The following is a 27,811-nucleotide window of genomic DNA, read 5'->3' as shown; positions in this document are numbered from 1 at the left end:
ACAGATAAAACATTTATTACAGGCAAGCAAAAAGAAGAACATCCAAACCACTTGGAATCTACCATCAACCACTCTGTTGGTGTATATCTTTCTAGAATTCCAGAAAAATTATATAGTACATTATTACTTTGTAACTTTTTGCATGTGATATATTTGGAACATCTTTAAATATACTTCATAGCATCGTTTTTAAATGAGTGGTTTTCTATTGTACAATATGCCATAATTTATATAACTGGTCCCTTACTGTTGAGCTCCTGAGTTTCTAATATTTCACTGTTATAAATGGGAATGGTAAACATTCTTATAATCTGCTATTTGAATACATTTTTGCTTATTTTGTAGGATTAATTCCTAGAAATGACCTTCTATTGCTGGTCCAAAGATCAGGCATGTTTTTATGACTAGAGAAACACTATTAATATACAGTGTAACCCCAAATAATAACAATTATGATAATAAATTAGTAATTTAAATATATAGGAAGTTATTATTTTAAAAATAAGTTTATTTTGGGATGCCGGGGTGGCTCAGTCGGTTAAGTGTCTGCCTTCGGCTCGGGTCCTGGGTTTGAGTTCCACATCAGGCTCCTTGCTCAGCGAGGAGCCTGCTTCTCCCTCTGACTGCCACTTCCCCTGCTCATGCACTCTCTCTATCTCTGACAAATAAATAAAATAAAAAAGTTTATTTTGATAGTAATATGGGTATTTATGTTCATTATAGGAACTTGCTGAAAATACAGAAAAGAGGAAAAATACCAGCAATAGATACAGCATTTAAATACCAGTTGTCATACTATGTATGATTTTATAACTTTTTCCTTAAAAGTAAAGATTTGAGATACTATGTTACATAACTAGACTATTTCTGAGCCCCCCCCCTTTTTTTGGAGGGACAGGCATTTGCAAAAGTTAATTAGCTGGCATCTTTCCATTCCTAGCTGTGACGGTTCATGTGGTGACCTGAGCAAACTTGTTCTTTGCTGTCCAGGGCGGTTCCGCACTTGCACCGCACCGCCCCCCCCCGCCGCCTGGCCCACTCCGGCTGGCCGCTCGTTGGTTGACACTGACCACTCAGCCTGCTCTTCTTGATCTCCTCCTAGGTGTCAGAATTGGGAAGGTGGAATTGGTGGGGTGCCGGGGATGGAAGCCCACGGTGGCTATACTTTCTGTGGCCTGGCTGCACTGGTCATCCTCAAGAAGGAACGTTCCTTGAACTTGAAGAGCTTATTGGTAAGTGTCTGTTGACCCCTCTTCCTCTCAGGCCCTAGGCCCCTGGTGATGTGACTGCTCAGCCTCACAGGCTTGGGGACGGTTCGGCTGTGGGAAGGGCCTAGAGTTCCTGCCCTGAGCCCATGAACTAAATGACCTGTAATGAAGCTTTTCAACGCAGTTGTTGGGGCGCTTAGTACTTTTCCAAGAAAGCGGGAGGGGTGAACGTCTGCTCTCGGCCTTGGCTCCTTTCTTCCTGTCTTTCCATCTTCCTGCCCTAACCTTTCTGTGGTGTGTTAGGCCAACTCCATAGTCGTCTTGAGTCCCTCACACATCTGGCATGAGCCAGAGTACTTTGCTCATACTTCAAGACTGTAGCTTCAATCTCTTAAATTTGTGTGTCTTAGAACTAATCTCCTAAGAGAAAACGTCATGAGAAGGTCTCTCAGGCCTTTTGAAGCCAAGCTTTTGTTACTGACTGCAATATGTGAACATGTAGTAACTACATTTAAATGAGCTGGGCAGAGCAGGGTGGCTGCATTGAGCAGGGAGCCCTGGCATGTGTGTCTGGACTCTAGCTAGGCTCCTGACAAATATTGAGAGGAATTCAGGAAGCAGTCAGCTTCAGGGAGTCACTAGATTGTACTGAAATTATCAGAGGCCTAGTGTACAAACACACACACACCCAGTGCCACCATCTTCAGGGAAGCATTTACTCCCAACCATGACCTCAAAGCAAACCAGCTGCAACTGACATTCACCTCCTCTCCCTAAGTTCAGATGTCAGCCTCTCATCATAGGAACTGTCGTGAGACCCATCATGAGCTTGCAAGAAAGTTTCTGGTAATCTCTGTAGATACATGACCAGCAGTATTTTGTCCTCATCTTCAGGAAGCCTCCTATAGTATACTTTCCTTGAAGGTTCATGCTGAAATAGCCAACTTTGTGCACTGGACTTAGAGTTTGTTAGACATTTAAAAGTCTGATCACCAATAAGGCATGAAATATGAAAGTCCCATTTCCCAGGCAGAAATAAGGAATATAATTAGCAGAAGCCTCAGTTACAATGGCAGTATTCTAGATTGGAGCCCTGTCTCTACCACTTCCTAACCATGTGACCTTAGGAAATATGTCTGTTTTAGCTTCCATTTTTTTCTCCTCTATAAGGCAGAGATAACAGTTTTTTGAAGCTTAAAGGAGAGATTAGCAGTTCGGTCTCTGAAAGTTAAAGGAGAAAAAAATCTATAAACCAGCCCGGCATATAGTAGGTGCTCACTAAATGCCAGTGTCCTTCTCACCCAAACTACTCTCTCCCTTCTGTTTACCCAGGAGACCTAGGACCCATCCCTGAAGGATTTTATGAATTCATATAGCCAAGGGAAACAGAATAAACCCATGGGCTTAGACATTGGAAAAAATTATTTAGTCTGACTTAAAAACCATTAGTCTGGGGAAAAAAAAAAAACCCTTAGTCTGTAGGGTAAGTAAAAAATGAAGAATGGACTCCCCACCGTAGTACCTGTTTTCTCTTTCCTTGAGTGTTACTTCACCTACTTTCATTAAATGGCATCATCCCTAAAGCACTGGCTCATTGAAACCTCACCGGGGACATATCAGTACCTGCACCTGCAGTCTAGTTTTTATGTCTGTCTTCTGAGAATTTGGGACTTGACCCTTATGGGTGAGTGTTGCCTTGAACAGGGATATAATCTAAACTCCACAACTACTAACTAAAAGCAGGCTGGACACCACCCCCCCCCCATTCTAAAAAGGGCCCTTGGTGGCTCCTTTTGGGAACTCAGTCTAGCAAGAACCTAGGGACAAGGAGATGCCCTATTCTGCATCGTTCAGTTCTGAAAGTCGGTGGCTGGTGGCTGGAACTGCCTGGGAGGCAAATGGAGCTGTCATTATCTGCTGAGCCAGTTGGTTCTGCTGATTCCTGGAGGCCAAACCCACGGCTATCTTGATTTTGGTAGCAGCACGTGTTTAGGAGACTTGGAGATAAGTGGGAAGGGCGGCATCATGGGTGACTGCTAAGTGACATCAGGAGCCATTTTCCAGGGTCAGAGTGAAAGATTTTCTTCTGTTAGGCAGCCAGGTTCCCCTGGAGAAGCAGAGGGTCTAGACTGGACAGAGCCGTCATTGGTGGTTAGGGTAACGGCTTCTGCTTCCAGTCCTGCAAGTGACTTGCTAAGAAACCTTGGATGGATTTCTTCAGGTGCCAAGTCAAAGTCAGGAACGGTTTGAGATCATCTGACGAGACGTAGCACAAAAGTCCACTTAGCTGCTTTTAATAAACTTCCCTGAGCAGGGAAAGTGGTTAGAAACAAGCCCCTGGTGGTCTTGCTTTACATTTCCTAGTTCAGCCTTGTTTATGGAGAGACACTTGCAGGTCTCCTTACAGGCCAGCCCGGCCTCTTCATCCTGTCAGCACCAGAACCCATCTGGAACCCAGGAAGAGGTGGTCCATTGTCTGTTAGGCACGGAGCCGAGATGCATTGCCCTGAAGGGGTCCAGCTGAAGTGCTCCACGCTGCGTTTGCAGCAGTGAGGGGGAGGAAAAACAGCCCCCACACGGGGACTGCCGGTGCCAAGAAGCCAGGGGACAGGACCTTCGCCTACAACTGCCTCTCCCTTGTCTGTGTCATTCTCAGCAATGGGTGACCAGCCGGCAGATGCGCTTCGAAGGTGGCTTTCAGGGCCGCTGCAACAAGCTGGTGGATGGCTGCTACTCCTTCTGGCAGGCGGGGCTCCTGCCCTTGCTGCACCGCGCACTGCATGCTCAAGGTGAGCCCGAGGGGTGGCGGGGCCGGGGGGTGGCTGGCGGGGGCCTGGCCATGTCCCGCGGCTGCTCACCAAGTCAGGAAGCCAGAGTGCTTTTTTAGGGGGGCAGAAATGAGCTCTGTCTGTCCTGGATTTCGAGTGCCCGGTGTGGAACCTCCTGCCTTGGGCATGCATGCGCAGACCAGGATTTAACTCCAGTGGTTCAGTCGCGTTACGGGTACTGCTTCAAACTGGCTGTGGCCGGCAGGAGGTGGGTGTGCGTCCTGGGCCCCGGGGTGAGTGTCGCCTTAGCTGGGTGTGAAGCCACAGTTTCCAGTGCAGAGTTCCGTACCAGTCATATCAGAACTGAGAACCCGCGCTCTGCACGTCACGGTCACAATAGTGACCACAGAGGCACTTTCAGAAAGGGGCAGAGAAACAGAACCCATGCGGAAAAGATCCACCATGTCTGACAGACTTTGTAGTTGCCCCCATTAGAAATGTAGTTGCGGCCATTAGAAACATCTTAAGTTCATTGGAGAGTCCTAAATGCAAGTTTGTTCCCCCCCACGCCTGGAGTGGAGAGACCTGTGTTCATTTCTGTGGAGTCTCAAATGGGAATTCCAAACCAAAGCACTTAGAGAGCAAGCAAAATTTCTGGGAGCCTTCCTTTGTTATCTCTTGAAATCTCAGGTTGCCTGCGGACTCCCAAATCATCCTAATTTATTTTATGTGAGAGCAGGGTGTCCCTGAGGAAACCAGTGGGAGAGGGGGAGTCATGGCTGCCCCCGTGGGTCCTGATCTGTTCTTGGAGTGAGATCCCTTGGCCCAGAGGGAAGGTTTTCTTTGGACTTAGTAGTTGGGTAATTACTTGCTCAAATGTGGAAGATGAGATTCCTCCCTACTGCCTTGCCATCCCCACATGCCTTTTCTTCTTCTTTGGTTGTTCTTTCTGAGCCCCTTTCTTTGGTTTCTTCATTTCATGTGAGTTGTGGCCACTTTGGATACGGACTTGAAGTAAACAGAACCTCTGCCTATCTTCCCATTCTCCCAGTCGTAGTCTGTCCTGAGATTCCTTGCCTGGGGCTGCAGAGCTTTCGGTTTCAGGGCGTTAAGATATATCATTCCCCTGACTCTGGAGCCTGCACTGTCTCTGGCTTGACCATTGTAATAGAGAAGTCAAGAACTCCCCAAGAGTCCAATGTTTTCAAAGCAAAAATAGCTTGGAGTTTTAGTGATTTCTTTATCTGGAACTGGTGAGGTGAAGCCCCTGGTAAAATGGTCAGCCTTTCACAAGCCTGCCCCTGGGGGGGATGCGATGCAGTCCTGGTGCTGTCGCCAGGAGCATCCCGGAGAGAGCTGTTACAGGAGCGGCACCGGCCAGTGTCTTCGGCGGGGGGTGGGATGACGGGGGGCTGACATTTTGTTTATTGTAGCACACGCTCTGGAGGCCTAATCGCATGCAAAGCTTTGCCTGAGGAAAAGGTTGCCTGTGAATCTTGGGCCTTGCAGCTTTTTTCAGTGCTTGGGAGAAGCCCTGGGTTGGGCTTGAAGCTCACCCACCTCTCAGCAACAGTGATAAAGGAAAAAGGGAAATGTCTTAAGCAGTGGGCATAATACTGACACTGGGAGTCAAAAGGAGACGATGTGTAGAAAGCTGCTCGTAATATACTACGATCAAAGGTTTCAAAGCAGTATGTATATAATTCCGTTTTTTTAGAGAGAGAGAGAGTGCAAGCATTGGGGGCAGGGCAGAGGGAGAAGGAGAGAGAGAATCTTAAGCAGGTTCCACGCCCAGCGAGGAGCCTGACAGTGCTCGATCTCACAACCCTGAAATGGTGACCTGAGCCGAAATCAAGAGTCTGATGCTTAGCTGACTGAGCCAGCCAGGTGCCCCTATAATTCCATTTTTTAGTGAAGAGTTGACTCCAAAAAATTACTAGAAGGTATCTGGGTTGTGAAATGACAGGTGATATTTGTTTTCTTTCATGTTATTTTTATCTTCTGATTTTCTACAATTAATTTGTATTTCTTGTATAAAGAAAAATAAATGTTATTTTACAAAAGAAGAGAAATTCTATAAACAAAACAAGTAGCAAGGTGGGAAAAATTATTTGTGACAAATGACAAAGGGCTAATTTCTTTAATTTGAGAGACTCCTACAAATCACTAAGAAATAGCTAAACAACCCCCCTGAAACCCAGGCAGAGGATCTGAACGGGGAGATTCCGAACAGGCAGGGAAAGAACTCCTGGTGGTGTTACTTCTGCTACCATTGCCCCTCCTCCTGGGCGCTCAGCCTCAGCCTGGGACTCAGCGGAGTCCTTCACTCGTATTTTCTCATTTGAGCCTCAGAACAATGTCATGAAACAGGTACTCTTGTTACCCCCATTTTGTAGATGAGGAAACGAAGAACAGCAAGGCTCAGTGACCTGCTCTATGATACCCGATCGCCACCTAAGCCGGTGTAACCGCCGCAGATGGCATAAATGGAACAAAAAGATGACAGTGAAAGACATGCAAATAAAATCAGTGGGACACTGGTCGTTTTTACTGTCAGATTGCCAGAGATGAGGAAACGTGGTGCCCAACGTTGGGAAGAGTGTGGGAAAACAGGCACTCTTGTACTGTCAGTGTGGGTGTAAACAGCTGTTTTGGTTTTCGGAGGGTAGTTTGGAGACTTGTTTAATTACTTAAATCAGGCTAGTGCATGGTCAGGGGAATTTACCTGCAGAGATATTAGCAAAGGATGTGTATTGAGGTGGAGTTTAATGGCGAACAACCGAACTGCTCATGGAAAGGTTAATACGGGTTAAGCGGTTAAGCATCTGCCTTTGGCTCAGGTCATGATCTCGGGTCCTGGGATCAAGCCCCGCATCGGGCTCCCCGCTCAGTGGGGGGTGTGCTTCTCCCTCTCCCTCTGCCCCTCCTCGCCGCTCGTGCTCTGTCTCTCAAATAAACAAATAAAATCTTTAAAAAAAAAAAAGGTTAATAGTTAAATATATTACGATTTCTCCATACCATGGTTACATGCAATGGGCTACTATGGAAAACTCTCCGGAACCCAACATAAAGTGTAAAAAGTGTGGTCTGTGTGCACACAGGCTGACAGCCCCACAGCTTTTCCTGGAAGCGAGTAAAACCCCTTTAACAATGGGCACCTTTGGCAGAAGGATGGGAGTTGAAGGGAGGGAGACATATGTTGAATTTTTTTTTCCTTCTGGACCATACTCTGCTTTTTTCTTAACCGTGTGCATTCCTACTTTTATCTCAGTAAGCGACACAATACACTTTTTAAAGGCGATGATCCTATTACTAGTTAAAGAGATAACAAGGGGCCAACCCCTCGCAGCACACACACCCAGTAGGACCTCACTGGCCACCTCCACATAGGTCGCTGGTGTGTGGGTGTAGAACACAGTGGTTGAAGAGAAGAACAAATTACTTAGATTTTTAAACTATAAAATGCTGACTAAATGAGAGAGTTCTTTGGTTTCCTTGGAGCCGTAGGAAAGCAGCAGGCCTGTGAGCGTGTGTTTGGATTGGCAGTTACCGGAGGCTCGAATGTTCTCGGAGGCATACTGCAGGCCTGTTTTTGTCCACCAAAGTTGAGCTACATGTCACTGTACCTGTCCGTTACTGTTTGGGAACACTTTTCTAAGAGAATCTTTGAGATGCAAAATGACATGATGGGGATTTGTAAGGTGAGGGAGAGGCATGAAGGATTTAGAAGGCTGATCCCAGGGCCGTCAGCAGCACCCTGTAATCCCATCTACCTTCATCTGTGATTTGTGTGGTGCTGCGCAAATTCCAAGATCCCAGGAAGCTCCTTGTTGGGTTTGTGAACTTTGAGCTTGCAGACTTCCGTAATACAGCACGTCACTGACCCACTCTGTAATCTGTCTAATAGTAAACGTAGCCGTTGCTTTTCACATTCTGATTTTAGTGATAGGTGAGCACTTACCTTAAAATAATAGTCTTTTATTTCTTATAAGATATAGAATAAAGGTATATTTTGTACAGATGTTTAATGCAGTTTAAGACATTTGCTTTAAAAAAAAACAGCTTCCTTGAGATATAATTCACATAACCGTACAATTCACTTATTTAAGATATACAATTCATTGGCTTTTAGTGTCGTCACAGATTTGGGCAACCATGACCATAATCAATTTTAGAATTTTCCTCACCTCCCCAAAGTCCCTGTACCTATTAAATAGGCTTCTTTAAAGAAGAAATCACAAAGGATTGATTGATTACAGCAGAGAAAAATGTATGCCTGTAGCATTAAATGGAAAACACAAAATACAAAATTATAATAACTATATAGAAAAATGCATAGAAACGAAAAAAGACTGGAAAAAAATTAGCTTTTAATTGCTATTTACAAATTGTTTGCTATCTTTGTAGTAGCCCAGGGATCAAAGTATAAAATTAATCAAGGACTGAATGCACGTGTGTAGTTTTTTGTTTTTAAATTCTTTTTTTTTTCAAAGATTTTATTTATTTATTTGACAGAGAGAGACAGCGAGAGCAGGAACACAAGCAGGGGGAATGGGAGAGGGAGAAGCAGGCTTCCCGCTGAGCAGGGAGCCCGATGCGGGGCTCGATCCCAGGACCCTGGGACCATGACCTGAGCCGAAGGCAGATGCTTAACGACTGAGCCACCCAGACGCCCTCATGTGTATAGTTTTTAAAAACCAGTTACCATGTAAGTGCTTCTGCAAACATCCATCTGTTGGCAGTCTGTCTCTCCTCCCCACTTGATAACTGTACAGTACACAGAATTCTCTGACCGTACGGATTCAGCTTCAGAGTGTAGAAGCCCAGTTGCTTGTCCCTACTTTAGTATTATTACCACAATTGCCAGTTTCTGCTGCTACCATATTAGATGATGCAAGAATCCTGGCAGTTACTAGTAATGCTTCTTAGGAAAAGTTTTTGAGCCAAGAGAAAAGTTGGAGGACACCCTTTGGAGATAGATTAAGTTCAGGCTTAGAAAACAGAAGGAACAGACATCACTCCTGTTGCGAGTTCCCTTAGCCAATTGGAGTGAGACATATGCTAGACGAAGTGTCTTAGGAAGCCCAGAGCAGTATAGGGCGCCTGGCTGGCGCAGTTGGTTAAGTGTCTGACTCTTGGTTTTGGCTCAGGTCATGATCTCAGGGTTGTGGGATCGAGCCCCGTGTCGGGCTCCAAGCTCAGCACGGAGTCTGCTTGGGACTTTCTCTCCCTCTCCCTCTGCCCCTTTCCCGCCCCTCAAATAAAGAAAATCTTAAAAAAAAAAAAAAAAAGAAGAGGAGTAGGGACTTGTGGACTGAGTCAGGGGTAGTAACAGGGTCGATCTGGAAGGCGGAGCTACCGAGCCACCTTCAGGGATGTGGTTTCGGATGGGCACCCACTCTGCACCGCTGCTCTGACTCGAGTCGAAGGTCAGGAGAGGGACATATCATGGGACTTGTGTGAAGGTGTTAAGTGTCCTGAGAATGTAATTTTCAAAATTAGTCCAGGAAGAATAGAGGGAAACCTTAACTGTCCCCAGTGGGTAATAAGATATAAAGATATCATTGATACCGTGTTGGCTGTTTCCCTGGCGTGGGCCCGCCCTGATCCTCTGCCTTCCTGCAGGCGACCCTGCTCTCAGCATGAGCCACTGGATGTTTCATCAGCAGGCCCTGCAGGAGTACATCCTTATGTGCTGCCAGTGCCCCGCCGGGGGGCTTCTGGATAAACCTGGCAAGTGAGTGCCTTCTCTCAGGAGAGGGAGGGACGGGGAAGGGAGAGAGGGTGGGCCACTCAGGCCTACCTCTGCAGAGGTGTGTGTGGGTGGGGGGGGGGGGGTCCCTTTCTATCCAGCTGCTTAGTACTAGGGTGAAGCACCCCCATGGGGGCACCCCTTCTAGTTCCATCCTGGCACCTCCGAGCTTACATGCACTCGCCTCTCCAGGTAGGTATACAGATTGCCGGGGTGTAGCTTTTCTTTCCTCCTTTTTTTTTTTTTTTTTAAATCAAACTGATCTAAATAGAATAGGATACAGGATTTTAAAACGCTTGAGTGTCGTAAACAGAAATTACAGTCACAGCTATTGCCACGTAGATTAAATATCTTTAGGTGCCACAGTCAAAGAAAAGGGACATCAGATAAATCCTGTCCCCCTCGCTATTGGGCATGCGCACACCCTGCCCCTGTCAACATCCAGGGGAGGGCCCAGCTCAAGGCTAGTCCCCAGCAGTTGATCAGGAAGAATTTGACCCATTTCTAAACATTTTGGTAGTCTTTTGGAGAAGTATACTAATTTAACACCAGCACCACCCTGGAGAGCCCTTTCCAGAAGACAGCTGGAGGGCCCCTGGAGGGGCCGACTCCACAATGCCAGTTCCTGCTGTGGGGCAGGACGGAAGGATGGGGCTTTGAGAAATGCTGCCGGGTGGCAATGGGATGTGGGGGTGCATCCTGGGCCCGGATCTCTTGTTGGAGGCTGTGCCTGTGAGGATCTGTGGGCAGTGGAGGAGCCCCTGCTCAGAGCCACCTTGTCCGTGCAGGTCTCGGGACTTCTACCACACCTGCTACTGCCTGAGTGGCCTGTCCATAGCCCAGCACTTCGGCAGTGGGGCCATGGTGCACGATGTGGTCCTGGGTGTGCCGGAAAATGCTCTGGTAAGACGGGATGGGGGGCTTGACACCCCTTCTCCACAGGGTCCCCAGGACTGTGCGCAGGCCTGTGAGCGCGCTGCCCCCCTGTCCTGGATCTGCAGCCTTCCGGGAGGAGCTGGTGACTGATGAGGGAACTGCCTCAAGGCAAACTCCGGCTTCCAGGTGGGGGGATCCATCTGTGATGGAAGTTCTGTGCCTTTACCCCCTGCCTCAGGACCCAGACCTCTTGCCATTAGTTTGTCCGGGGCAGCGTACTCAGAGGCAGTACGTTTCTGGAATCTGCAGTCACGCAGCCCCCACCGCATGTCTGTGGGAGCCCTCAGCTGGTGTAGCAGCTCTCCAGAGGAGCTTCTGTGAGGTCCCCCCAAAATGCGCCGCCATGGCGCCCTGTGTGTGCCCTCCCTAGCACTCAGCGCAGTTTGTAATGTGTGTGTTTAACTTGTTTTTGTCTGCTGCCCCCCAAAACTGTCAGCTCCGCGAGGGCAGCGTGTTCAGCCCGCCTCCAGCCCTAGAGCAGCCCAGCCGCAGGAAACACCCCTGAGCCCAGACGTGAGCCTGGGACACGAATCCATCCAACACTGTCCACAGCCAACAAATAATGGGGCCTGTGCAGACTGTCACGAAATAGTTCCAATAGAAGAACACAGATGGCCAGTAGATGGATGAAAAGATGCTCAGCCTCACTGATAAGCAGGGAAAATCGGAGTAACCACCACTCAGCTTTTTCAAGTCTTAACATTTTCCATATTTGCCTCCCACGCAACCCTTCTCCCTGTCTCGCTCCCCCTGTCCCCAGCATCACCTTGTCCTAAGTCTGACACTCGCCATGGCTGCAGGTGTCTTTGTGCTGTCACTGTGTGTGTGTCCGTCAGCAACACAGACAGGGTAGGCTCTCATGCCTGTTAGAGCACGATCCACCGTGCGTTGCTTTTCTTGCTGACCATGTACTTCTGATGTTTATCTGTGTTCATGTGTTGCTCTGGTTTACCCATTTTAACAACTATACGGCATTCCCATGTGTAAGTGTACCCCAAATTCTCGGTTAACATCGAGGTGGTTTTGGTTCGTGCTGTTGCAGACAGACTTGTAGTGTCCTTTGTGGTAGTTTGTCTAGGAGAGACTCGCTGGTTGAAGAGAAACACTTGATCTTCACTAGACAGCGCCTACCCATCCCCCACGTGGTTGTGTTATTTGACGCTCACGCAGTACTCAGGGTGCTGCTCCGTAGTCCGACCTTTCCTTTCTGCCATTTGATACATGGGAAGTGGTACCTCAGTTTTATTTTTGCATTTCCCTGATTCTAGTAAGCTTGAGCATCTTTTCAGAAGCTCATTGACCATTTGTGTTATGGCTTCCTTGAATTGGCTGCCATCTGCTTGCCATCAAACAATTTAATTGTTTGCCCTTTTCTTGTACATTTGTTGGAGTTCTCTGTGTGTTCTTGATAGTAATCCTGTGTTGGTGGTGTGTGTGTAGTGAATCTCTTCCAGTTCGTGACTTGTCTTTTCACTTTTCGTGGGGTTTTTTTGTTGTTGTTGAATAGGAGATTTTAAATTTTATAGTGAAAAATTTTACTGCCTTTTTGGTTTTTGAGGGTGTGGAGGGGTACTTAAGAAATCTTTTCTTACCCTGAGGTCATACATATATTTTCTTCCCAACAGTTTAAAGTTTTGCTCTTCGCATCTGGATTTTTAATTCTCCTGGAATTGATTTTTGTCTGTGGTGAGGGGTGGATATAATTTTATCTTTTTTCCATTTGGATGCCCAGTTCACCAGCACTACCACTAATGGAAGTTTACAACTTTCCTTCTGATGTGTGTCCCATATACATCACATACTCAAGTTTCTATATCTGAGGTGACTCTTTTCTGTTCCTTTGGTCTGTTCACCTGTCTGCACTATGTTAAGCAAATCTTAAATGCAGGTAGGCAAGTCCCATCCACCTTGATCTTTTTATTCAAAATTGCCTTGCTAGTCTCTGCTTTTTGCTTTTTCCTATGGATTTTGGGATCAGCTTATCAAGTTCCACAAAAAGCTATAATGGAATTTTTATGGGAATTTGCACTGGATTTAAGATTAATGGGAGAGAACTGACTTCTGAGGCTTTCCGTTTGTGAACAGTTTTTCAGATTATCTTACACATCCTTCAGTGGTCTTTTATCATTTTCTCCACAAAAGACTATCACATCTTTTGTTAGACTTGTACCTAGGAAATTTATAGTTTTTGTGTCTGTTGTGATTGCAATATTTTTTCCATTATATTTTGTAACTGGTTGTTACTAATGTACAGAAATGATATTTATATTTTAATTTTGTATCCAGCCACCTTGCTGAACTTGCTTAATAGTTGCAATAGTTTGTAGAATCTCTTGGATTTTCTATTTAGAATGTGATGTTATTTTAAAATGAGGACAGTTTTGCCTTTTTCTTTCTGATTCTTTTTTTTTTTTTAAAGATATTTATTTATTTAGAGAGAGTATAAGTGGGGGGAAGGGCAGAAGGTGAGGAAGAGAGAAAATCCTCAAGCAGACCTAGGGGCTCAATCTCATGATCCTGAGATCACAACCTGAGCTGAAACCAAAAGTTGGACACTCAACCAACTGAGCCACTCAGGCACCCCTTTCTTTCTGATTCTTAAGAGTTTTATTTCTTTTTCCTGCCTTGGGACATTGGCTAAGACCTACAGAGAGTGCTGACTGGAGATAGTCATGGGGGGGGCGCTCCTTATCTTGCTTCTGGTTGTAATGGGAAGGCGTCTATAATTTCACCATTATGTAGGATCCTTACTGTTTGTTTAAGATTTTATTTATTTATTTATATGAGTGAGAGAGTGCACAAGCAGAGGGAGGGGCAGAAGGAGAGGGAGGGGCAGAGGGAGAGGGAGAAGCAGGCTTCCCGCTGAGCAGGCAGCCTGATGTGGGGCTCCACCTGAGCTGAAGGCGGACTTTAACCGACTGAGCCACCCAGGTGCCCCAGGGGGATTTTGATAAATATTTCTGATCTGGTTAAGGCTGTTACTTGCCCTCTCTTCCTGGTTTGCTAGGTTGTTTGTTTTGTTTCAATCATAATCTAATATTATATTTTATTGAGTGTTTTTTCTACACCTGATTTTCCTCCTTTAATCGAATATGCTATTATTTTGTTAATAAATGTTCTGATGTTAACCTTACATTCTCGGGATCAGCCCTTCTTGGTTATAGGACACTGTGTGTGTGTTTATTTAATACATTGCTGGATTCAGTTCGCTAGTATTTTTTGGCTAGTATTTTTATTTAGGATTTTTTGCATGATATTCATAAGAAAAACTGATCTAAAATTTTTGTTTTATTGTATTGCTGTTTCCAGTTTAAATTTCAGGATAATATCTTAGCCTCATAAAATTAGATGGGTATTTTCTCTCCCTGCTGCGCTGCCCCCCCCCCCCCCCGCCTTTCTTTTTTTAAGTCTTTGAGAACATTTGTACAGGTTAGAGATTATCTGTTTCTTGTAGGTTTGATAGCACTTGCTTGAGAAGCCCTCTAGGCCTGGTATCCTGGGGCAGGAATGATGGAAGCAGAATAACCAATTACATTATTGATTTAATTTATTCATGTACATTTTAAAGAACTTCTTGAGTAAATTTTGAAAATTTATATTGCTCTATAGAGTTACTTAGTTTATCTGTACTTTTATATGTTTTGGCATTAAGTCGCTCATAGTATTCTCTCCTAAAAGTTTTAAAACTTAGGGGCACCTGGGTGGCTCAGTCAGCTGAGCATCCGACTCTTGATTTTGGCTCAGGTCATGATCTCGGGGTCATGAGATCGAGCCCTGTGACAGGGTCTGCCCTCAAGGTGGAGTCTGCTTGGGATTCTTTCCCTTTCCCTCCTCGTCCCTCCCGGTTTGCTTGTGCTCTTTTTCTAAAATAAATAAATAATATGTTAAAAAAAAAAAAAGTTTTAAAACCTCTCCTGCAATTCTGTCCCCTTCTTCATTCTCCCCAAATGGAAGAGTCGTGAATACTGGCCTCCAGTTGTGCTCTTAGACCAAAAGTTTCTTTTGGGTTTCTGCGATGTAGTGGAATAATAGAAAAGAATTTAAACATGGCCTGATACCTTTACTGCGTCATAAGGTTGTGGTCCTTTTTCCTGATTACAAATGTAAATACATGGTGTTTGTTTTAATAATTGGAATATATATAAAAGTATAATTAAGAAAATTTAAAACAAGCCTATCACTGTTCCTGTTTGGGTGTATGTCCAATTTCTGCCTGTAAATCACATCTATAAACACATTTTCAAAAAGTTTGGGATAACGTTGTGCATACCATTTTCCTCACTTAATACCTTATAAGCATTTGCCCGTATCATTAAATATTTTGAAAGCATGTTTTTAAGTGGCTACATAATATTCCTTTGTGTCCCATGTACTATTAGATGTTTTTACTAATACCTTGTTGGTGGACATCAGGGCTTTGTGGGACGGATCTCCCTGGGTGTCTCTGATGAGTCCTTCTTCTGCTAAATTCTTACAGGTGCATTTAACTGCTTCAAGGCTGTGCACATTCCCAAGGACCACCGGGGCGATTAACTGGCATCTGCCCTTCTCTTTGCAGCACCCCACTCACCCTGTGTACAATATTGGACCAGATAAGGTGATCCAGGCCACCATGCACTTTCTGCAGAAGCCAGTCCCAGGCTTTGAAGAGCACGAGGCTGAGGCACCAGCAGAGACCGCCAGCACCTAGAAGACAAGGGTCCGTGGCTCTGTGCTCACCCACCTCCCCGGTCAGACCAAGGTGTATACATTTCGATACCTACTGCACTCTGTGCTGCACAAGCCTTGGCCACTATGGAGCTGTGGTCCTTTGTCCTTTCTTGTCAAACAAAACAAAACTGATGTCTCTGGGTTTGGAGAACATAGTGGCGTGGTTTTTTAAAAATTCTTTCCACTTCTGTCAAACCAAAAATCTGTCAGCCCGCGCGGCACCTGAACCCAGCTCTGGCCCGGCCAGGGTTGCTGGGGAACAGTGCATGCTGGGCAGAAGCAGCCCCTCGCCGCCAGCTCTCCGGCCCGGGCAGTCGTATTGAAATGAGTGGTGTCTATAAGTTACTGCTGCGACTCCCGCTTGCACGCCACCCTCAAGTCGCCAGGAAGGTGCCCTCGCATGGGTGAAAATAAGTCTGCTCTGTGCCAAGGGGGAGGGGGGGCTTTGGTCCCATCAAAATGAATTCTCTAGAAAAAATCATGGTGGGACTTCACTAGGAGATGCCCAAGGCTGTCACCTCCCACCACGGTCATTTGCAAGGGAAAGGAGCTGGGGGAGGGGGAGAAAGGTCTTGGGTTGTGAGCTCCTCCCCCTCCGCATCCGAGAACTGAGCCACACCTCTCCCCAGGGCCCCGATGGGTGTGCCAGCGGAGTTGCTTCACCCACCCCGTGTGGTGACTTCGACCCAGGAAGCCAATTACGAGTGGCAAATGAACCTCTAGTTCAGTTCTGCGCCCGAGGAAGCAGCCCCAGTGCCCACCGCTCCCCGACCCCATCATGTACCGTGAAAAAACCCCTCTCGTGTCTGCAATGCAGCACTGGCGGCCTGTGGCCATTCTGCGTGTTTCCACCTCCCGTCGGACTCCCGGCCCCCTCAAAGGTAGTGTTGTCTTCTCTCATCCCAAGTACTAACGCTACTAAGTCTTTCACCTTAATTTGACTCAGGATTTATTCACGTCCTGCCCACTCTAGGCTCACAGAAATAAAATCAAGTGCTAGATAGGCTGGGGGCCGCCCAGTGTGCTCAGACTGTCGGGGCCTCAGCTGCACGCAGGGACCCCTTTTTGGTCAATGGGGGGTTGAGTCGGGCCACCTGTCTGCGTGGCTGACCTGGCCTTCACGTAAGCAGCCAACAGGAGCGCAGAGATGCAGCAGAGGCTCTTCTCCAAAACTCTGCCCTTCGCAGCCTCTAATTCCCTATTGCTTTGGTGGATGGGGCTATGTATTACCTCCTTGAAATAAAAAAGAATAACATTTTCTATGATGTCTCTCATTTGTGATTGGTACCGAGAAAATTCCCTCCGGATGTCCAGTGTTTGGCGTTATTGAATATCGTTCCCGGATCGCCAGTCTCCTGCGTGCAAGGTTCCGGACCCTGTGCGTTAGCAGTTACAGGGCTCTGGCTTGGGCCCCATCTTCAGACACCCGCTCCAGCCGAGGCCACAGTGGGCCTACCAGCGGGAGAAGCTGTTTCTCCCCAGCTCCCCAGAGCAATTCGGTTGACTCCCCAGCACTCTACACCGTTTCTCATGGTCCGTCTGTGTGTCTGTCTCCTCCAGCTGACTCTGAGCAGGGACTGTGCTCCTGAGTCCTAAGGCAAGCATTCAGCAACAGGTGGGGGCAGTCATCCTGACCAGAGGCAGGGGGCTGTCACCGGAATAGGAACAGGCCAGAATCCCGCAGGCACCTGGCTTTCGTGGAGGGATGAGAAGAGAGTGTCGTCTTTTTGGACTACAATCCCTGCCCCTGGGCTCCCAGTGCCCTGACAACAAAGCTTGGGCTATAGAGCAGCATGGTCAGAGGCATCCTTGCCGTCACTGTAACAAAAGGTCAAGCCCTCGCACCCCGGGAGCCTCCCACAGTGGTAGGGGATGGGTTACAGTAATGGGTGTGGTTAAGAGACAGAAGGGATTGCTCTGGTATGAGCTGGCTTTATTACACCCCAGCCGCAGGGTGTGAGCCGGCCCCAGGGGTAGGTGAAGTGTGCCTCGGCAGAGGAGAGAGGGTCCTTTGCTGGCATTCTTATCTCAGGGCTTTCCACTGGCATAATCATGAGACTCCCTTCCTGCTCCCAGTTGGGTCTGGAGGATTTCCTGATTTTACAGCATTCAAGTGAGTGCTAGAGATGAATTCTCAGATTTATCATGTGGATCCTTAAGTAGAAGGCATTTATGTAGCATTTAAGGTGGGTTACCCCAAATATTTCCCCATCAATAAAGAAATACAAAACTACCACAGATTTCTATATCCAGATGGGCCCCGGCTTCCCCCTTGGATCCATTTCAGATCCACCTTGAGCCCCATATAAGTTGGGCTACCTGCAGGAGAGTTCCTAGTAGCTTCAGCATCCCAACTCCAAGGGAAGGGTCATGGTCTGGGACAGGGAAGTAAATGTTCTTTATGTCTGCAGGCTATCCTAGGCTCTCTGTGGCCAGGACTACTAAAATACAAATACTGCAGAGACCAAATATTAACAAAGATGTAGGATGTCTCTCATTTCCTGGGCTAAGTTCAGTTCAATGAAAGTTTGCTTTCCTAATGCTGATAATCAGACCTGAGGTAAATGATACAGAGGTCTATCATGGAGGGTTACTCACTGTTGCTTCCAGTTGGGGACACAGGTATTCAGTTGAGGGGGAAGTATTTGCTAATATTTTATTAGTCTACCATCTACACCAGGGGGCAGCAAATTTTCTCTGTAAAGGGCCAAATACTAAATATTTTAAGCTTTGCAAACCACTACTCCACTTCAGTCTGCCATTGTAGTACAAACAGCCATAGACGAAGTGTGGCTGTGTTCCCATAAAACTTTATGAAAACAGGTGGCGGGCTAGATTTGACCCAGTGGGCTGTAGTTCGCTTACCCCTGATCTAGACTATATCCCACCCGTATTCATTCAGCATTCTTCCACATCTTTCATGGCTGAGATGCTTTCCATGTCATACTAGTCTCAAATGACAAATGGGCTTGGTAAAGTTTGTATCAAATATTCCAGCCACCCACACGCGCCGTTCAGGGCATTCACTGCCTTTGAACAGGAAGGAGAACTGTGCGATTTAAGACATGGTTACAACTTGCTCCATGCAAAGAGGAAACAACATGTTGACTCACAAACAGACGTCCAGGAATTAGCTTGGCAGCATGGCTTCGGTAGGTTTCTCCATCTTTCTCTATCAGCTCCAACCTCGGGCTCTCTCCACGTGGGTGTAAAATGTCAGCAGCAATAGCTCCAGACCTTACAGCCTCTCAGGGTGAAGTTCAGCAGACGAGCAACTGGCACTGTCCCGGTCTTCCGTCACTGTGTGTCATTGGTTTTGATCAAGCCAAGGACCTTTCTGAGAAGCAGCCCAGTGGCCAGGAGATGAGAGTGCACCAATTGACCTAAGTTTGGATCACATGCTTCTCCCATGAGTGGGCAATGGGGTTCCATCAGAAACACACAGTCTAAGAATTGGGAAGGAATGAAGCCGCAAATGCAAATTAGGGTTGTAGCATAAGGGAGGACATGGATGCTAGCAAGACAAATCACCATTGCTCTCTACAACAGTGGATTATGACTGAGATGGAAACCTGTGGTGGACATTGTTGGCATCCATTCCTCCCCTCCCCAACTGTGGCGGCCAATAGGCTTGTGTGGATTTGATCCCCTTCCTTTTTCCAGGTCTAGGCCCTGACTGGCCTAAGCCAATCATCTTAATCCGTCCATCTTCGCTTCAGTAATTTGTTCAGGTTTGGCAATAACCCAAGCCAAAGCCAGTCAAATGGCTTGGGCCAGCCTCACCGATGGATGGGGGGCCAAGCACGTGGCCTAAAACAGACCAGAGAGAGAGAGAAGCCCTGGACATTATATGATGGACATTATATATAAAGCACCTCTCTCCTGTGAGGGATGGTGGAACGTGTGGCCTGGGGCTCCTTACAACCATTTTCCTACCTAGAAGGAAGCCGGTCTTAAAAGCAGTACACACAGACTCCCTGAATTACTGAGAAACATGGCCAGAACCCTGATCACACCGCTCCTGCAGCTTGCCTGGTCTCTGGATTTTTCAGCTATGTGAGCCAACCTGAGTTGGATTTACTATTACTTGCAACCAAAAGCATCCTAATACATACAAAACCTGGTCCCGTATTAGCCTCTTGGCCATCAAAGTCCTTACCTGCTGCCTGAAGGACACTGACCCCCCTCTTGCCACATCCACCCAAAGAATAACCACTAAGAGAGTTCCTCCTGACCTACTGCCTTGTCTCATTTGATCCTTGACTCAGCCTCATGAGGCGGGTGAGGCAGGTGTATTATCTGCATCTTACAGCTGTAGAAACAGGGCAGAGAGCTTCAGTGAATCACCCACGTTTCTGAGCTCTTGAGTGGTGGAGTCTGAACCTGACCCCAGATCCGCTGCCTCCAAGCCCATGTGTTCCCATCCCCCCAGGTGTCTAAAGGAAGGTGAGATGGGTGGTCTCAGGAATGGGGGCAGGACCTAAACACGCATGGGTTACCTCCAGGGCTGGACGGCTGAGACCGCAAATGCTTGTCCCCATCTTTTACCAGGACAAGGACGGTGACAGCCAACAGCAGGTGCAGGCTCACCTCACCCCTCTAAGCCACCTCCCACTCTGCCAAGTCCTCAGCGTAGAGCGACGCTCCCCGCCCCAAATGGGTGCCCCCCCAAGTGCGGAGTGTGACACCGCGTGACTCCCAAGCAAGGTCGTGGTGAGTCAGTCTTTCTGGGAGCAGATCATGGCCCTGAAAACAGCCCGCCCTCCGCAGCCTGGCCCGGCCTGCCTAGCTGGTTCCTGGACACCCTCTTTCACTTCCCGGCAATAACCTCGCCTCTGCTTTCCACCAGCTGGTGCAGGGGGGGCCAGAGAACGGCGCCAGGTGCCGGATGCCTCCCTCCCACTTCTTGGGCACATCCAAGAACCAGGCAGGCGGTGCCAGCCCAGCTTAGTGGAAAACTTGCCCTGCCCCTCCTGCATAAACACAACTCCTGCAAAATAACAACAATAGGAACACATTTTAAAAAACAACCTTTTTATTTTAGGACAGTTTTGGATTGACCAAAAAATTGCCAGGATCGTAGACAGAGTTCCCATAGGCCCCTTAAGCCAGTTTCCCTAGTGTAAGCATCTTACATTGGGATGGAACCTTTGTCACAACGAATGAACCGATGTCGACACATTACTACTAACTAAAGGCCATAGTTCAGTTAAATAACTTAGTTTTGACCTAATGCCCCTTTTCCGTTCCGGGACCCCATCCAGGATACCTCATTACATTCAGGCGTCAAGTCGCTCCTTAGGCTGCTCTTGGCTGTGACAGTTTCTCTTAGACTTTGCTTGTTTTGAGTGACCTTGACAGTTTTGAGGAGTACCGGTCAGACATTTTGTAGTGTCCCTCAATTGGGATTTGTGTGAAAACCATTAGACTGGGGCTGTGGGTTTTGGAAGGCAGGCCCCAGAGGCCAAGCACCCTCTCTTCACATCCTCTCAAGGGGCCATGTGTCCACATGGCTTAACCCTGGGGCCGTTAACCTTGGTCACCTGGCTGAACAGTGTGTGTTTGGTTACCTCACTGTGAGATTCCTCTTTCTTCCCCTTTCCAGACTGTCTGTCCCCCTTAGTAGGAAGTCCATGTGCATGGTCCACACCGCGGGAATGGAGAGTTATGCCCCACATCCTTAAAGGTGGAGTATCTACATAAATTATTTGGAATTTTTCTGTGGGAGGTTTGTCTTTTCTCCATTTATTTATTCAATCGTGTTTATATCGGTATGGACTCCTGAGTATTGATTTTATACTTTGGGTTATGTTCCATACTATGTTGCTCAGATTGTTCTGGCTTTGGCCATTAACTCTTCCAGTTGGTTCCTATGTCCCTTTGACATCGCCACACTTCCTTACTTAGAAAATAATAAAAAAATAATAATCATGCATTTTGTCATCCCTTTTCTTTCAAGAAATATGGCATGTTGATAATCGTTGACACTGGATAATGGGTACATCAGGGTTCAGTACACTACTCTCTCAATCATTCATAACATTCAGTTCTTTCCAGAATAAAAAGTACTGCATGCCAGTGATCTTGGATGTGAGACTTCATGTTGTCCTCTGCGTACCTGTGACGGCCTGGGCAGATGGGACAAAGGTGGTGACAGGAGCTGAGGATGTCGGCTCCCAAGTCAGAGAAGGCTAAATGTCACAGCCTTGTCGAGGGCAGGGCCAGGGGACCCTGGGACTGCAGGGGGCTCTGTCCCCCAGGCAGGCTGACCAGTGCCTGGCAGGATAGCGGTGAGGGTCTGGCAAGAGGCAGCTGTGGAGGGGGGTGACAATACCCAGGAGAGCTATGCTGCACTCCCAGGAGGGCTGATCCAGTCCCTCCCCTCTCTCTCGGGAGCAGTGGCCGCCTCGGCCGGCCTGGATATACCAAGGCAGCCAGTGACTCTGGTAGAATGGGCAGCGGAGGCTCTGGCCCACCTTCCCTTCACCCAAAGCCTCCACTGGGCGCTTGTGGGGAGGGAGGAAGGTGAGCACACCAGAGCTTGGAAAGCGAGGGCCTGGCCCTGTTCCTTGCCCCTCCACATGCCAAGTCCATCTCGTGGAGGGCCGGGCTTCAGAATTCCTTTGACTTCTGGAGTGCAGACGTGCACCTCTGGGCCGTGGGCTCGAGTCTGGGCTCTGCCTCCTCTGCACTTCCTCAGCTGCCCTGAATCTCCCCAGCGCCTGCCATAGTGCTCGGTTCAAGATCCGTGCTGTTCACAGACCTGGGGCCGAACTCCACTAGAGGCAACCCCAGAACTGGCCCGCAAGCGCACAGAAACGCACGTGCGCTGGAGGCTGGAGTCGCTTGGCATGCACACCTGTGTGTGTGGGAGGGTGGGGGCACCCCGCGGTAGGCCAGGCTCTGTGATAGCCAGGAAGCAGAAAGCACGGAGACCAGGCCCTGGCCTCGGGGGAGCTTCCAGCCGGAAATGCCTGCCGGAGCGCTTCCAGCAGCTCTGCGCAGAGTGGCCAGTCCTGGACTCATCTCCTGGGTGGGAAACCTAGCCGAGCTCTTTGAACCAGAGTTCCTCTCCCTGAAGTCTCCCACTGGCCTTGTGGTAGCTGTTTGCTGTGGACGTGACATTCCTTCTCTTGGCTGGCTGGCCTTGCTGTGGCCTTTGGCCCAAAGCCATCGGCCACTGTCCTTTAGCCCCAGACCCGCCCCTGCCACCTGTGAGCTGTCGATGGCACGGGAGATAGGAAACAAGGAAGCTCTCAAGCATGTATGCGGGAGCCCCACTGCCGGCTCCTCTGGCTGGGGGTGACTGAGGCGGTGGGGGGCAGCTCCGCACGCCCATTGGGTTATTTCTTGGCCCAGACCCTGCGTGGCTCATTGGGCCCTGGCAGGAGCCAGCTTATTGAAGTATGTACCTTTCTCAACTGGCCTGCTATGGTAGCTGTCAGGTTTCTGTTTCTCTTGGCAGGACACTCAGACCCTCATCACGTTCAGCACTGGAGTGGAAGGTTCTGGCACAGATTTCTTAACATTGGATCCTTTATTTTTCTTCCCCGCTGCCCCTCTGGCCTTTAATTTACTGGGAAAAATTAACAGAGACTGTGCTGGACAGTTTTGCCCAGAGAAGGCTATCGGTATACAAGGGCCTCTCTTCTGCCATGGACATCGGAGGAAAACAATCCTAAATGGGGCCTGGCAGTCAGAACAGGCCTGCTGGTGCACTTGGCATCCAGCGCGGGGGACAGGAGGGAGCCTGCCCAGCTGGTTGGGAACTGTCCAGGGCCACCTGTTGGGCTCTCTTCTAGACACGCCCATCCCGCTGGGTGTGTGTGCGTGCACAAGGTACACACACGTCGGTCAGCGTGAGCTGGAGGGTGCGGGCCCTGGGGTCTAGTCCACATGGAGACAAACAGGTTAGTCTGTCCCCACCTCACCTCTCCAGGCAGCTTAGCTCAAGGGGCCCCCGAGAGGGAAGGCTGAATAAGGACTCAGCCACTATCGGAAGCAGGCCCGGACAGGAAAGAGCGAGCAGCCACAAGATGGGCTTGCAGGATCTCTGTGCGTGGCCCAGCGCGGGCCACCAGGAGATGCAGAAATCCAAAGTAAAACCAGGGTGGAGAACAGGGCGAAGGAACCAGTACGGTAATGGTTCATGGCTCCGATCCAGCTAGCAAGGGTGTATTTCGTTTCCATGTCCAGAGTTTTTCAAAAGGTAGTAAGATTTGTGGTCTTGCTTGAGTTCCATCAGAAATCAAGGAAAGCCTATTTGTTACCACCCTCTGGTATTCAACATGCATTTACTTCCTTTCTTTTAATGATTAAAATGAAATGCACTGAAGGATGGGTTTTATTCACTCTGTGTTTCAACAAAACTCAAACAGAAATGGTTGCACAGCCCAGGGCCCACGATGGCAGACAGACCTAGGACTGGCTAACATCTGAGTACTTACCAAGTGCCAGGCACAGATGAAGGACTTCCACACTTACACCCTTACGCCTCACCACGGCACTTGGTGCTATCTCTGTCCTCCTGTTCTGCCTCAGGAGACCAGGGCAGTGTCACCCAGAGCGAATCCAGGAGGCACGGGGAGCCGGGGGCCTGACCCATCAGGCACTAGGCCGGGAGCTGCCGGGCTCCTGGCCCCGCCCGGACCCTGACGAAGCGATGAGGACACTCACCAGCTGGTGATTGTTTGCCGGGAGAGCCTCCGAAACTCCAGTGGGGGCCTGCCCGATGCCGTCACTCCAGCCCAGCGTACAACTAAGACTGCTTATCCAAACTCGTCCAGGAATGGGGTGTTTGGCCACTTTGATTTCCATCTCAGGAATTAAGTAGAAAATATTTTTTGTTTATCCCCTTCCCAAGGAAAGCCTGGCACTGTATTAATTAAATTAGTCCATGCCTTAATAACCCCACACAGTGAAGGGCATTCTGTCTTTGCCCATTCCTGACCTAGCAGTGCTTCCAAAGGGCCCGTGGTGTTTCCATTGTATGGCTAATGCAGAGGCCGGCAAACTTTCTCCCTACCCTGCGTTTCCTCCTCAGGCTAGAGAAACTGTTGGGAACAAAGAAAGGCTCTGGTTTCATGTTTCCGGAGGCTGTCCAGGGCGGAGCCTGGCCAACAGGCCTGAGAGACAGCCTTGCTCCGACTGGCCTATAGACCTGCCTGGCAACCAGAGGACAGCCAGTGTGTGGTATAAAAATGGGGGTGGCCCCATGCCATCACCCTTGCTGGGGGCTTCACAAGCAGGCGCTAGGCAGCCCTCAAGAGTGTGAGAGCGCCACTGGGAAAAGGGAAAACACCATCAAGGCAGTCCTATCAAGCGGATGGCTTCCCAAGCCCCCCTCTTTTCCCCCACCTTTCTCCCAAGTGCAGCCTTAGAGGGCCTGACCTCAAACCCACTTCGCTAATTCGGCTCAGCTGTGCCTCACACTTCCTCCAACAGCTTCTTTTTGTTCTCTGGATTATTTTACTTTTGGGAGTCAAACCTAAGTGCATGAGGACCATGTGGGAGAGCCTGTTGAACAGACGGGCTCTGGCTGTCGGGCCACAGTATGCTTTAGGTCAGAGAGGCAGGAGCCCAGAAATGCTTTTAACAAGCCCCCCTGGGCGTGGCTCAAGGACCCTACTCTGCGTACCACCCCCATGGGCACGCCACCAGTGTCCAAAGCTCAGAGGCTCTGAAGAATAGCGGGAGGAGGGAACGGCAGCGCCTCGCTTGGGCTGACAGCAGACCTAAGGAACCCACAGGTGCCTCTTTGGTTTTAAAGAGTGTGTCAGTCCGCTCCTGGGGTCCCCTTGCTGTCTCTTTGTTCACCTTGCCTTGGAAGGGGTGGGAAACGTTTGTGGGACACCGGCATGTCCACCCTCACATACTGCAGGGAAGGCTGGTTGCAGGAGTGGGATTTTTCCATCTTTTGGTCAGTCCTGGTCACGTGCTTTGTGTAGCTCATGAGCTGGCACCTGGGTGCTCACCAGGGCCTGAGGTCGAGCACATTATAAGCATTATTTCACCTGATGAGGCTAGTACTATGATTATCCTCGTTTTATGGATGAGGACACTGAGGCTGGGAGAAGTGGCTCCCTCGAGATGAGCAGCCACTGACAGAGCCAGGATTTTGAACTCAGGCAGTCTGATTTCAGAACCCGAGCATAGAACGCTCTATTATTAGAAACAGAATTCTGCTTTCTTCAGTCCTAGGTCAGGGCTCCATCTCATCTACTCAGTCTTGTTTCTCAAACCTTTCCCAGCTAAGATGATAGCTCCATGAGCTAATTCTTTGCTGAACTTGTAGCTACTCTACATATGGGGTCCACATATCAATTTTTAAAAACCGGGCCATTTAAAATACCCTCGTACTTGGAACAATCGTAAAGGTAGGAGAATACCAAGCTTACCATTGTGAAAGAGAAACCGGTGGCTTTCTACAGTACCTTCGGTGCTGCAGTGACCAGGCACATCACCAGGTTCCCCAGCTTTGAGCCGCCTGCCACAGCGCAGTGACTCGCTATGCGAGCACCCCAGGGTCAGCCTTCGATGTGCTGGGAGATGCATACCTTGGCATCCTAGACAGACTGAAGGAACCTAGCCAGGACTCTCATTTGTCCCCTTCAGCGAGCACAACCTCCAGCTTGGGTCTCCTACCTTGTTTTCCTTTCCGGAAAGCTGCTTTCTTCCATCACAGCATGTAGAGTCAGGTGGTTCAGATCTTCCTAGGAACTAGTAGCCTCCCATCCCAGCCCTTTTCTTCCAACTGGTTTGTTGAAATTTTGAGGAGCCGAAAACTCAAGCCCTTGTCCAGCCAATATCCTGGAGCCAGGGCTGGCTCTCGGGGCCATCGCCCATCCTTGTGTCGGCTCAGCTGCCCTTCTCCCTGCTCCCCACCTCCTGCGGGCCCAGCTGCACACTCCTTCCACCTCAACAACACAGCTTCACCCCCAGCTTGCTCCTGAGGCCCACCCCTTCCCTTCTGAGCCAATTGTGTAGGAGATTTATAATTAAGGCCAGATATACAAAGAGGTATAATAAACGGCAACAAAAAGAGGAAAGCATGAGAACTTTGAGGGCTTTATTAAATCACCTAACTTCATTCTCATTTTCTTATTCTTGTTTCTATTCCTGTCTTGGAAAGGAGTGCCTTTAATAAATGGGATGCTGTTCTCCCAGCATCCTTGATTTCCTAATTGCAATCATGGTTTTGGGGGTTTGGTCTGATCATGTTCCCAACTGCCTGTTGTAGAAACACGGCCTACCTATCAACTCCCATTAACCAAAGAGATCCTCTGAACTCGACATCCAGTTGACGGGAGCCCGAGCACTACCATTCTAAAGAGAGGGACAAATCAAAGAACTGATTTAACTTCACTCCCTCCCTTGGTCTAGGAACAGCAATGTTTCCTGTCAGCCAGACAGGAAAACCAAAGCTGAGCTGTGCTCTGGCCATAAATTCTCTTCTTTTCAAGGTGAAACAAGTTCAGGCCAGTGTTGATCCCTAGGCCGAGTGGAGCTAACGTGTTGCTGTGAACGAGCCTCCTGTACTTCCAGCCCTTGGCAGCTCTGCTGCCTCCCCTTACCATGGTGGAACTCTCTAGAAACACAAAGGAGCTAGAGACTACCAGTCACCCCTGAACTGGGCATTCATTACCAAGAGAAACCCAAACCCACAGCTCTGGACTACCAATTCCCCAAGGGTCATTTATTTAACAGGAACAGTCTCTAGAGATGTTGCTCTGGATAACCCCATCCCTGCTGGAACTTTAAAAGCTACTCTCCAATGAGCCAAGTCACCACCACTGTTCTACCCAGCCCCTGGCCTGACCAGCTGAGCTGAGCCCTTACAACAAGAAGGGGGTTGCTGTGACTTCCAGGAGCTCCAGATTCTGCAAGCCCACGTAAGTGGCCTCTGCCTTCTCTCAGCTTTCCCCACAGGCCCCGTGGCCTCCAGAGGGCTCTTCCCTTAACCATTTTGGTCTCTGCAAGGGCAAGAAGACACCACCACCAAGAAGGATAAAATAAGTTTTTATTTATAGTCTTATAGTAAAGGGGAAAGCCTTAACTTGCAAGACAATTCTTGGGCAGTATGTACAACATACTTTTTATTTCCATGGAATGGAATCAAACACGGACTGAGACTACAGAGTACACACTAGAAATCAGCAAATGCCAGGAACGGAGTAGGAAAAAGACAAAGAAATGAGGCCTAAACACACAAACCCCTTCACTGGGATCTGCTGACCGCAGCCAGGACCAGGGCTGGACCACACGACGGGAACGCGTTCCAGGACACGTGGGACGGGAGCAGGGTGGGGGCGGGGAAGGGTCCGCACGGGGGGTGGGGGTGGGGGGTGGGGGTGGGTTTAGTACCAGGTCAATTGCTCTTGGTATTTACATACAAAATCAGTTGGCTCTATTTCTTAGAAATACACACGGAAAGAAAG

The 27,811-nt window shown here is 48.6% G+C and overlaps 1 protein-coding gene across 1 annotated transcript in view; it reads left to right on the top strand.

Moving 5' to 3' along the window:
• The window catches only part of FNTB (farnesyltransferase, CAAX box, subunit beta), a 61,610-nt gene extending 44,976 nt beyond the window's left edge, over positions 1–16,634 (top strand). Inside the window, exons 8-12 of the mRNA XM_028116363.2 lie at positions 1,103–1,232; positions 3,865–3,997; positions 9,602–9,713; positions 10,517–10,631; positions 15,223–16,634. Of these exons, the coding sequence (XP_027972164.1) occupies positions 1,103–1,232; positions 3,865–3,997; positions 9,602–9,713; positions 10,517–10,631; positions 15,223–15,354 (622 nt within the window). The 3' untranslated portion in view covers positions 15,355–16,634. The remainder of the gene's footprint in view (positions 1–1,102; positions 1,233–3,864; positions 3,998–9,601; positions 9,714–10,516; positions 10,632–15,222) is intronic.
• Positions 16,635–27,811: the final 11,177 nt, after the last annotated feature.

The sequence above is a fragment of the Eumetopias jubatus genome, unplaced genomic scaffold, assembly GCF_037043125.1.
Source record: "Eumetopias jubatus isolate StellerSeaLion01/CBP00866 unplaced genomic scaffold, mEumJub1_p1.0 scaffold_7, whole genome shotgun sequence".
NCBI classification, from domain to species: Eukaryota; Metazoa; Chordata; class Mammalia; order Carnivora; family Otariidae; genus Eumetopias; species Eumetopias jubatus.
This window is presented reverse-complemented; position numbering and strand designations above follow the sequence as displayed.